Below are 11,411 nucleotides of genomic sequence, written 5' to 3' on the forward strand. Positions count from 1 at the left end.
ACCAAAAAATTGAACGAGGATTTAAATTGGTATACATATGCGAGATTTATCCAACAAATAAAAGGAAATAACCCAAGACTTGATCACTAGTCACTACACCAAATTGAAAGCGATAGAACTAAAGGTGTGTGTTAATTGAGTGGGCAGGTGTAAGATATCAGAACCCGTACAAGTCACATTCATAACCAACCATATATGAATTGCCACCTAATATTGTGATATTAATTTACTACTCCAACACTCTTCGTTATGCCTTTTATTTATTTCCCTGACCTACCCTCCTCAACTATCTTTAATTCATTCCGTCAAAAAAAAAAAAAAACAACTACCTTTTAAGTCAGACATGATGTATTTTACTTTTGTTGTTTGTCTTTTTGAGTATATGGATATAAATCTTCTCCGGTTTATTTGATAAAACTTGCATTTTTCTATCCAAAATTAATGGGGCGATTGCATCATAACTAACAAAATTGGTAGTGTCATTTGATTTATTTCAATAAAACTAAATAAGTCAGAGTTTCTTTTTACTAAGAATGGAAGGGTAAGTAAATGTTGAAATATATTAAGGGTGACAAAAGTTTCAACATTATGATATTGAATAATATATAAGCCAGAGAAATCATCATATGATGTCTTAAAATTTTATGTGATGCTGAAATTCACTTGTGATGTTAATGTTAAATAATATATAAGTGAGAGAAATCATCGTATGATGTCTTCAAATTTTATGCTGATCAACAACAATTATGTATGTGTTGGGGGTGTTCGGAAAAAAAACTTGAGATAAACAAAAGATCAATACTCCAAGACCACAAAAGAGAAAAATGTCACATCTCCGGTAAAAATATTAAGACATTAGACTCATAGATGATCTATCTTCTAATAAATTATTTTTATAAACTAAATGTGTTTATAATAATCCACATTTGTTTTCACAAGGCTCATGTAGATGCATATATACAATTATTGTTTCTTTTTTATTACAAGCAAACAGTTATTGCTTAACATCTTATGCATATATATAATCCTACAACATAAAACATTATCATACACACACACCCTTCTTCTTTATAGTAATGTTGATGAATCTCACAGCAGGTTCTCCAATGAATTGTTCATTCTTCCTTCGTTTTCTCATTGTATTACTTGCTTTATGCTACAAAACAATGGGTGTGATAAAACTACCACCAAATGTTACGGTTCCAGCAGTGATAGCATTTGGAGATTCAATAGTTGACTCAGGAAACAACAACAACCTCAAAACTTTGGTCAAATGCAACTTCCCTCCTTATGGAAAAGATTTTCAAGGTGGTGTTCCAAGTGGTCGATTTTGCAATGGCAAAATTCCTTCAGATATAATAGGTCCTCCCTCTCTCTCTAATCATACATTACTTTTCTTAATTTCGTAACAAGCTAAGTTGTAGGGTTCATGTTTATACAAAATTTGTTGAAAAATGACTTAGCTAATTTGGCAATCTCCATTTCTTTTCTTTTTTTTATACAAAATTTGTCAACCTCCTTTGTTCAGGTGTGCAACAATAATACTACGTACGTGATGTAGTAGGATGTATGGCTATTTTAGAATGACGTGAAGTAGTTCATCAATAATAAGGCATTAAGGATATATTCTCATGGGATGTTAAAAGTTGAGCAGAGGAATTAAAATTTTCTAGAAAGTGAAGAATGAGAATTGTTCTTTGATAAATTAAGGAAGCTATATGTGAAAATTTTACTAAAATTAACGAAATATGTTAATAATATTTTGTTTAAAAAATAAAATAAAATGCAATTTATAAATTTATCATTTTATTTAAAACATATTTTAATTTTTTTAAAAAACATATTTTAATTGATATAATTGGTTTTTTTTGTTAATATATAGTAGGAGTAAATTAGCAAATATATATATTTTGACCAAATTTTTTTTAGCAAATATATATATTATAAACTCATTTTAATTTTTGTCCCCTTATCTTGGTTTTTGTTTTTGGTGAAAGACTGTCTCTTTCTCTTAATGGTCAAATTAATTGTAACATCTTTCTTTCTATTTTCTCTCATTTCTAAACTTGAAAGCAAAATATTTTGTTCAACTATATGGTCAAATTTAGAAACTTGTTTTTTTGTCTAGGTCTTCATTTGTACCATTTTTCTTTCACCTTTATCATTTAGGTAGGAAATTTTTCCTGTTTATAGTTAAGGGTCAAATGTAGAAATTAATTATGAGAGGTAAAGCAAATTAAAATTATTAGAGAGATTTCAGGTACAATAAATTATCAACCCTCTTGTGTTTTGATAAATAAATTTGGATTTATAATGTAACTCTAACTTATTATGGAATATGGATTTCTAATGTGTGAAAATGAAAAGATTACAAGAATATAATCTCACTAACCTTTACAACTTATTGTAAGAGGAGTTCAATCTACTGTGTGTATATCAAACAAAAAAGAAATGAATACCGTGTCATTTATAAATGCATGAGGTTTTCACAAGAGAGATGTCACCGTTTGTCACGTATAAAAGAGATGTCACACACTCTTTTAGAAAAGTGATACAGTTAAGAGGCTTTTCATAAAAGAGACACTACTATATAATCACTTATTCACAAACAATGTGATTCAATGTCATTTGAGGGATAAAAAGATAGTAGGAGACCGATGAGAGGGATAACAAGAAATTTTGAAGATATGAATGAGAAATAATAGGAGAGAATGATGAAGGTATAGAGAAATTTGTTCTCTAAAGAAACGAAAAAAAATTGAATTGTTATGGGAGGGGAGAAAATGATGGAGAGAAGAGAAAAAATAGGGAAAAGAGTTGGTGGATTGAACACATTACACCAACACATTTGACTTTTTTCTTTTTGTTAAGAGATAGTATTTTTTTTAAAATAAAAAACAAATTGAACATTCTTTTTTTTTGGTAGACAAATTGAACATTCTAGAAGCAAAAATGCAAATTAATCATATTTGACGATCTAGTGAATCAGATAAGATAAAAAACCACACACTTCGAAAAATTTACCAATCCAAACAAAACAAAAGAGCAACTATATATTATTCTTTTATATATCATTTATATGCCAAATAAACTTGACTCTGATTACTATCGATTTACTTTGCAGCTGAAGAATTGGGTATCAAGGGGTATGTCCCTGCATATTTGGATCCAAATCTCAAATCAAGTGATCTTCTTACGGGCGTAGGGTTTGCCTCTGGAGCTTCAGGATACGATCCTTTGACACCACAAATTGCGGTAAATAATATAAACATATATATATATTTGAGTTCTTATTTTTTACATTTTCTATATTATAGTAGAGATTGAAGTTTGAATTTCAAACTCTCCACTTTTATACACTTAATAGTATGTGTCTGTGAGTCTACTTGATTGCACACAAAAAAGTTTGGAGGTGGATAATTCTTATTTTTAGCAAGATATTAAATTTCCATTTTAAAATTATCTAGTTTTGGTCTTTCTCTCGTAATCATGGAATCAAAAATATTGGTCATGTGACATATTTTACATATGGTATATATATGATGATGTGGATTGTGGAGTGACCCATATTCAAGAATACTCAATAAAACTTCAATTTTAACTTCAAAAATTAATTAATTCAACTAAATATTTTCACATTATCAACTTTTATGTTACATCACCATTTTTTAGTCTTGAAATCCAAAGAATGGACCAAAACTATAGGAGATTTGAAAATGAAGAGATCAAATTTTATGAGCGATTAAAAATAGATGACCAAAATTACAACTTAAAAAAAAAAAAAGACTAAAATTCCAATTAAACTTTTTTTGTTAAAATGTTACTAGCAAGAAATTTTGACCGTTGTTTAACGGTGATTAATCAACATAAAAAACTTGTGTGACAATAAGATATGTTCTCACCTTTCAATAAAATTTCTTCCGAGTCAATGATTGAACTCGTTGCCACTTATTTAAGTGTCCGAAATTGTTTGAGTAATGTAACATTTGGATACATTTTATGTTGGTGTCAATATAATTTTATTCTTCATATTCACCAATATTGTTTTGTGACTTGGTTGTACATTGTAATTATCAGTCAGTGATACCATTATCTGCTCAACTAGACATGTTCAAAGAATACATAGGAAAACTGAAAGGCATTGTTGGAGAGAAAAGAACAAACTTCATACTATCCAACAGTCTTTTTATTGTGGTGGGAGGCAGTGACGACATTGCCAACACATATTATGTTGTTCATGCAAGATTGCAATATGACATTCCTGCTTATACAGACCTTATGTCCAACTCAGCCATTAATTTTGTAAAGGTAACTAACAATACGCTTTTTTTTGTTGACTAAGTTTCTTGACTTCTTGTTGTCAAACACTTACTTAGAAATTTCTTTTACCATCCTACCAGTTATCTTAGGTGCCCTACAAAATTACCAAAATATTCTTCTAACATGAAAATTTTAAAATTTTACACATCCGTTATTTATGTAACGAAAGGATAAAATAAAATACTAAAAGGACGCACCGGAAGGTGGTAGCTGCCAGCTGGTGGCAAAACAAATTATTTTTACTTAGTAGAAAACTTCAAGTGGGCCAAAAGTAGGCTGTTTTCTAGTTATTGTTGAGCCCATTTCAAAGTTGCTAAAATGGTAAATGAAATTAAGGGTTACCTTTAATCATTTATTTTTTAAAAAACGACATTTCTCTTACATTATCGATTCAGATGGAGTGGGGTGAAGTGATGTGGTGAAAACTATGGTTGTTATTGATTGACAGTATAAGTGCAAATTCCTTTAGGTGTTTATTATATGAACCTCAAAAAGGCCAATTCTAATATAAACAAGTCTTCCAAGTTGTGCATGGTGCACAAGTGGCGATTTATATTATAACGAATACGAATTTTACAAAATTCATCGTTCGATTGATAGTTTATATCATATAGATCATCTATAAAAATTTTGATTTTTTTTGAAAATGATTTGATATGTTATTGTGACCCATCAAAATTAACGGTATTCAATAAAAACTCATAAACCGTTAATTTTGATGAGTCTCAATAACATAGCAAATGATTTTCAAAAAATTTCAAAATTTTTATAGATGATCTATATGATATAAACTTTCAATCCAACGGTTGATTTTGTAAAATTTGTATTCGTTATAATATAAATCCCCACTTATGCACCATGCACAACTTGAAGGGCTTGTTCATGTTAGACAAAGCCCCTCAAAAAATAGTTTAAGGATAAATCTAGCCATTTTAAATAAAAATATGACATTAATTTTTCCTCCCTACTTTTTTCTTACAAAATCAACAATTTTTAGTTTTTTACTAAAAATTGTCACGGTGCACTTATAAATCCTCTTTGTGGATCATATTTAAAAAGTGTGTATTAATAACAGTAAAAAAAAAAAAAAGTATTAATTTATTTATTTTTAAATACTACTGTAGCTTATTTGGTTTGTATATGTGGTACATAAAATCCTCAACTCAACCATGGCTTACTATTTTTGAATAAAATGGATATATAGGAAATACATAAACTTGGAGCTCGTAGAATTGCTGTACTGAGTGCACCACCAATTGGATGTGTTCCATCACAGAGAACTCTTGCAGGAGGGATTGTAAGAGAATGTGCAGAAAAGTATAATGATGCTGCAAAATTATTTAACTCCAAAATCTCCAAGGAGCTTGATTCCTTCAATCACAACTCACCCAATAGCAGGATTGTTTATATTGATGTTTACAACCCTCTACTTGATATCATTCTCAACTATCAAAAATATGGTAATTCCAAAAGTATTGAATAAATTTTCTTATTTGTTGTTAAAAAAAAAAAATCTAATTTTTTTATTTTATTTACTTATTGTAATTGCAGGATACAAAGTTGTGGATAGAGGTTGTTGTGGCACCGGAAAATTAGAGGTTGCAGTGTTATGCAACCCTTTGGATACTACTTGTTCTAATGCCTCTGAATATGTTTTTTGGGATAGTTATCATCCTACTGAAGGGGTATACAGACAGCTCGTAACTATAGTCCTTCATAATTATTTGAACAAATTGATATAAGCTTCATTAATTAAGTTTATTATATGAGAAGTGTTAGGAACATTTTTCTTTAAACATTATCTCTAACGCTCACTTTATAATTGGGAAATTTCACATGGGTCTGATTACTTTTAAAGTGAGAGATCCACGTTAATTTGAATCAATAATAAAGTGAGTGTTATACTGAATGTTGAAAAGAGTCTTTCTAATCCTTCTCTTATCATATTTATATTTTATTCAAATTTGTATTTTGATGAGTTTTGTTGAGTTGTTTGCATAATTGTTTAAGTATCAGTACTTGGAGAATTCATATATTTTCACAAATAGGACTGCCCTGCATCGTTCTCTATGAAATGTTTATTTCTATTTGGCAATTGTTTTTGTATTATATATATATATATATATATATATATATATATATATATATATATATATATATATATATATATATATATAAGATAAGATAATTACACATGAACGAAAGATAGACAAATAATAAGTCTTAAAATTGGGTATTAGGCCTAACTCATCCTTAAAAAACCGGCTTGTAAGATGAGGATTGTCTCTTGCTTATGAACACACATTCAGGCCATCTCGCAACCAATGTGAGACTCTTAACACACCCCCTCACGCCCAACACTATTGGGTTTGATGCGTGGATATAAACGATGGGTGACCCGATAGCGGAAACCTGATAACAGGTAGCCTAACAAATCTTGGAGAGGCTTTGATATCATCTTAAAAATGAGTATTAGGCCTAACTCATCCTTACAAGACCGACTTGTAAGGTGAGGATTACCTCTTGCTTATAAACACACATCCAAGCCATCTCGCAATCGATGTGAGACTCTTAACACTCTGATACCATCTTAGAATTGAGTTTTGGACATAACTCATCCTTACGAAACCGGCTTGTAAGGTGAGGACTGCCACTTACTTATAAATACTTGTCAAGGCCATCTCACAATCGATGTGAGACTCTTAACAATAAGTTGCACCATTAATCCTTTCTATTTAGATAATTGTTAGTATATTCTTAATTGGGTTCAAAATTTAAAAATATTTATTTAAAATGTGATTTTAAGTTAAAATAGTCTGTCAATTTTTTGAATTGACAAATATCATCCTTAAAATAATAAGGACTAAGTCAAAATGGATCATCTCATAACCTTAACTTTTTCTTAAAAGATATGCCAAGTGATTTTACCTAAAAAAAATTAGTGAGTGTCAAAAAAAAATTGTTTGAGTAAAAATTAGTTCAAGTGAGTAATCTAGATTATTTTTGCCATAAATCCCCAAAAAAGGTTTTTTTTACCACGCTGTCCTACTTTTGTATTTAATTCTTGCAATGTCCTACTTTAGCGAAAAGTTGTTGTGCCCCTACACACTAATAATAATAATATTTATTTATGTTTTTTTTTTAAAAAAATATTACATAAACCCCAAAATTCTATAATTAAATTATGATACTTCAAAATTGTTCAAGTATCGTGTTAAATACGTATCTAACACCAATACATGTTTGTTACTTCTCGATACATATCGGAGAAATATCTTGTAACTATTTTTTTTAATAAAAAAATATAAGACACGTTTGCGATACTTCTCGATACGTATCAGAGAAGTATCATAGACGCAACTAGCGATTAAATTTTTCTTTAAGTATTTTGGTTGTATCGTATCTTAAATTTTATTGAATTAGATGGAGTTAAGTGAAATAAATTAATGATGATATTTATTAACATTTTAAAAAAAACAAAATTTTCCATTAAAATAAGCTGGAAGCAAATTAATGATTCCGGTTACTTTTATGTTGTTATATTTATAGGCACTTTCATGATGTCGTTGTATGCTATTAACCGAAATGCTGCAAGATTATTTGTAAATTCACCTTTTTGGAATTTTTAAAATTTTGAATTTGTAATGATCAACGTACTTTGAATGAATGAATCCATATTTTTTAATAAAAAAAAAACTAAAAACCAAAAAAAAAAAGGACCGGTCAATGACGACACTGTCAACATCGCCACCTACACTATAGTGGTGGACATGACAGTGTCGCCACATGTAGTGTGTCCAGGGATACCAACTTTTCCTTAAAGTAGGGGTATATAACCATTCAAGTCAATTTTATTTTTTAAGTGATACAAACACCGCAAACAAACAAAACATAGATTCAGCTCCGTACTTGACTGTTTATCGATTCCTCTTCGTCAGATTCAATTCAGGTGAGAATCAATCCTCTCCTTTTTTTTATTTTCAATTGTGATTGTCAATTCTTCTCTTCTTTAATTAAATTTTCCCCAATTAGTTTAGGATTTAAGTTGCTGTGATTAAGTTTTAGGATATGGTGGTAATTTGTTATTGCTTTGTGCTTTCTTATCTGATTAATGATGAAAGATCAAAACTTTGCTGTCATTTAGTGTTATTGCTTTGTGAAGGAGTTGCAGACTTGCAGTTAATCTAACTAACTGGTATTGAATTTGCAATAAGGAATATGGAGGGTGGTTCAAGTAAGATTCACAACAGTGGTCAAATAGCAAGTGTAGGTCAAGAACAAGACATGATCAACAACAAGCTACCTGAATTGCTTATAAATCGCATTTTGTCTTTACTCCCAACAAAAGATGCTGTTCGAACTTGTGTGTTGTCCAAAAGATGGATGAATCGCTGGACATCCATCACCCAATTAGACATAAATGATAGTGATTTATCATATAATTACAATCCAATCTGCTCTTATTGCCAAAACATTTGCATCGATTATTGCTATGAGTATGATAAGGTTAGTTTTCTTCCTCTTGATATTTTAAAGTGTAATTATCTTACACACATATATATATATTGCTTGTATATTAACTAACTCTGGTGATTTTGGGTGTAGTATAATATGACTATTTGTAGTGAGTGTCATTTTCACTACAACCATCAACTCACAATGCAAGATGCAAATATATATAAAAGACATGTGGATATAGATCAAGAGAGTGGGATGAAAATAGAATCAGGTAAAAAAGAGCAGCGATTTGTAAATTTTGTGGCCAGAGTACTTCTTCTTACTTGTAAATCAAGAAGCATGGTACTAGAAAGGTTTTCTTTAGTGATCAATAACAAGCGTGATGTATCCCTACAAAATACTTGGATCTCTAGCATCTTGAGTGGGAGAGTGAAAAATCTTCGGATTCATTCATATTTTTATAAACTCCCCTTCTCTCCTCTTACATCTGATTATCTTTTCAACTGCACCTCATTAGAAGAATTGGAATTGGTACTCCATGTGTTCTCCACCATAAAAGTTCCCACCATCTCCATTCATTTTGAACACCTAAAATTCCTCAAGTTGTCTGGGATCTTTTTTAACATCGACTCCTCCAGTGACTGTATGACCCTTTGTTTACCACTTCTCAAAAAATTTGATTTTAAAAACTGCAATTGGTCTAGTGGAAAGGATCTTATTGTACAAGCTCCTCTGCTTGAAATTGTTTCCATAGAACAAGACATTGAATTTTATAATGTGATATCTCATCATGACCCGCCTATCCTATCAATGAAATTCAATGCTTTAAATCTCAAAGAATTCACCTACTCTGGCTGTGGTATTGCACAACTAATTCATCTGTTCGATCACAATTTTGTGTCTTTTGATTCTGCTGAAATCACTTTGATAAAGTGTAGGCAGACAATTCTTGCAACAAAATGCCTTCCTTTTCTACTTCTCCTTTTCCAACAATTCCATCAACTGAAATCTATCAAATTTGAGCGGTTTGTCTTGGATTTGGAGGTAAGCATGTGTGTGTCTCTCTCTATGTATATGTGTTGTTCTTTTATAAGTGTTCTTAAATCTGTGACATTATTCATAATTCAGTTGTCAATTGAGCTCAAAATTATAGTCTTTATGTTGTAATACAAATCAGTTTTATGTCATCTAGGTGCTACTGACAAAGGCTAATATACCAGTATTTTCATTGTTGAGCAATTTGGAACTTGGCTTAGTTACTGTTGAACTTCTTATGGACTTGCTTCACAAGTCACCAATGCTCAAGACATTAGTTCTCAAGGTTAGTACTTAGTATTTAATAAATGCAACTTTGGCTGCACTATATTCATATAAGTTGCTTACTTACATAGATTTTTTATTGGTCATTAATCATCAGGGATTACATAATTTTGACAAAGAGTTTCTCAGTTCTGCTGGTGTGCCACATTGTTTGATCTCTTCTCTCCAAATTGTGAAATTTGAGAAAGTTAATGGTGACAAGCATGAAATATTTTTAGCCAAATATTTTATTGAAAATGGTATGATGATGGAAGAGTTGGGTTTCTCCATTGCTAGTCAAAGGCCAGACAAATCTAAGGTTGTAGAAGAATTTAAGGAGATGGTGTATCCATTTAAGAAAAGGTCTCTCTTTATCTATTGTTTTTCAAATTGATTAGGTTACAGAACCTAGCTCTGAAGTTTATTATCTAAGTCCATTGTTTTTTGTCGACCAAGTTAGAGGCAACAAAGGTTTCAATAGTACTTATTACCTTTTAGGAAATTATTGAGAATAGTTCATTTTCAAGGTTCAAGGGATATTGAAGATAGAAAAGACTATGGTATTCAATGCACTACTTGTGTTGTATGATTTTAGTTTTGGTGAGCTTAAAAATCTTTCTGTGCATTCTTTTATTGATTCCATGCCCTTGCTTCTTCATTCTCATTGTGCAAAAATGATTGGCACCTGTAGGGAGAATGATCTTTTATTTCAGAAAATTATTGCATTTAAATAATACAGTGCAGCAAATATTTTTAGGAATGGTGGGTTTCTTCATTTTTTTTTAAAAGTTGTTTTCTTGTGTTTCAAGTTTCAACAACCTAAAATTGATCTTTATGTATACATGCTAGAACACTTCAGTTCTAAGATGATTCCTTCCAATTGAATTTTATGAAACATGATCGTTATTGTTACTCCATTTGGTTTATTGGCACAACCTATTTTGTCACCAAGGGGCAGTCAGGTATTATTCACATTGGATTCAGAACAACTATACAAATTAGATCATTTCTTTATCCAAAACCTTCAGACATTATGTTTATGAGTCATCTCACTTATAAAGTGTTCAACCTCTACTTTTTTTAAATAATGTTGGACTTAATTCACCTCACACTTGTCCTAACACAACCACCCCAAAGAAAGACGTCTAAAGAACACAAGAAATTCCCAATCAATCAAGAACATGATGACAAATGTCTCTAAAGAAGGCACATTCAAAAAAAAAAGTCTAATATTTTCATCCTTCCCGCACCGACCTGGGCATATGATAGAATCTAAATCCAAAATATCCCTGGATCGGGCAATGGGCTAAAGGATAAATTAGTTAGGCCCAATA

General features: G+C 30.5%; 2 protein-coding genes across 4 annotated transcripts; both read left to right on the forward strand.

The window, feature by feature from the left end:
* The first annotated feature begins 948 nt into the window (after positions 1 to 948).
* LOC123924262 (GDSL esterase/lipase EXL3-like) lies at positions 949 to 6,415 on the forward strand. The gene is made up of 5 exons (XM_045977106.1): positions 949 to 1,362; positions 3,125 to 3,255; positions 4,078 to 4,308; positions 5,525 to 5,780; positions 5,872 to 6,415. Exons 1-5 carry the CDS (start codon positions 1,077 to 1,079, stop codon positions 6,060 to 6,062), a joined length of 1,095 nt encoding a protein of 364 aa, XP_045833062.1. The 5' UTR covers positions 949 to 1,076; the 3' UTR covers positions 6,063 to 6,415.
* A 1,678-nt stretch (positions 6,416 to 8,093) lies between these two features.
* LOC123902641 (FBD-associated F-box protein At5g22730-like) lies at positions 8,094 to 10,671 on the forward strand. 3 transcript variants are annotated; one of them, XM_045952413.1, is made up of 5 exons: positions 8,094 to 8,269; positions 8,465 to 8,826; positions 8,926 to 9,822; positions 9,971 to 10,099; positions 10,196 to 10,671. In XM_045952413.1, exons 2-5 carry the CDS (start codon positions 8,539 to 8,541, stop codon positions 10,469 to 10,471), a joined length of 1,590 nt encoding a protein of 529 aa, XP_045808369.1. In that variant the 5' UTR covers positions 8,094 to 8,269; positions 8,465 to 8,538; the 3' UTR covers positions 10,472 to 10,671. The 3 variants fall into 3 exon arrangements, with proteins under 3 accessions (XP_045808369.1, XP_045808370.1, XP_045808367.1); XM_045952414.1 differs by having other exon boundaries at positions 8,483 to 8,826; XM_045952411.1 differs by having other exon boundaries at positions 8,095 to 8,269; positions 8,535 to 8,826.
* Positions 10,672 to 11,411: the final 740 nt, after the last annotated feature.

This window comes from Trifolium pratense, linkage group LG1 (assembly GCF_020283565.1).
Source record: "Trifolium pratense cultivar HEN17-A07 linkage group LG1, ARS_RC_1.1, whole genome shotgun sequence".
Lineage (NCBI taxonomy): Eukaryota > Viridiplantae > Streptophyta > Magnoliopsida > Fabales > Fabaceae > Trifolium > Trifolium pratense.

Coding starts and splice junctions, on each gene's coding strand:
- LOC123902641 (XM_045952413.1), top strand. CDS start 8,539: ATGGAGGGTGGTTCAAGTAAGATTCACAACAGTGGTCAAATAGCAAGT. Junction 8,827..8,925: donor ATTGCTATGAGTATGATAAG/GTTAGTTTTCTT, acceptor TTTTGGGTGTAG/TATAATATGACTATTTGTAG. Junction 9,823..9,970: donor GGTTTGTCTTGGATTTGGAG/GTAAGCATGTGT, acceptor TATGTCATCTAG/GTGCTACTGACAAAGGCTAA.
- LOC123924262 (XM_045977106.1), top strand. CDS start 1,077: ATGTTGATGAATCTCACAGCAGGTTCTCCAATGAATTGTTCATTCTTC. Junction 3,256..4,077: donor CTTTGACACCACAAATTGCG/GTAAATAATATA, acceptor TGTAATTATCAG/TCAGTGATACCATTATCTGC. Junction 4,309..5,524: donor CAGCCATTAATTTTGTAAAG/GTAACTAACAAT, acceptor ATGGATATATAG/GAAATACATAAACTTGGAGC.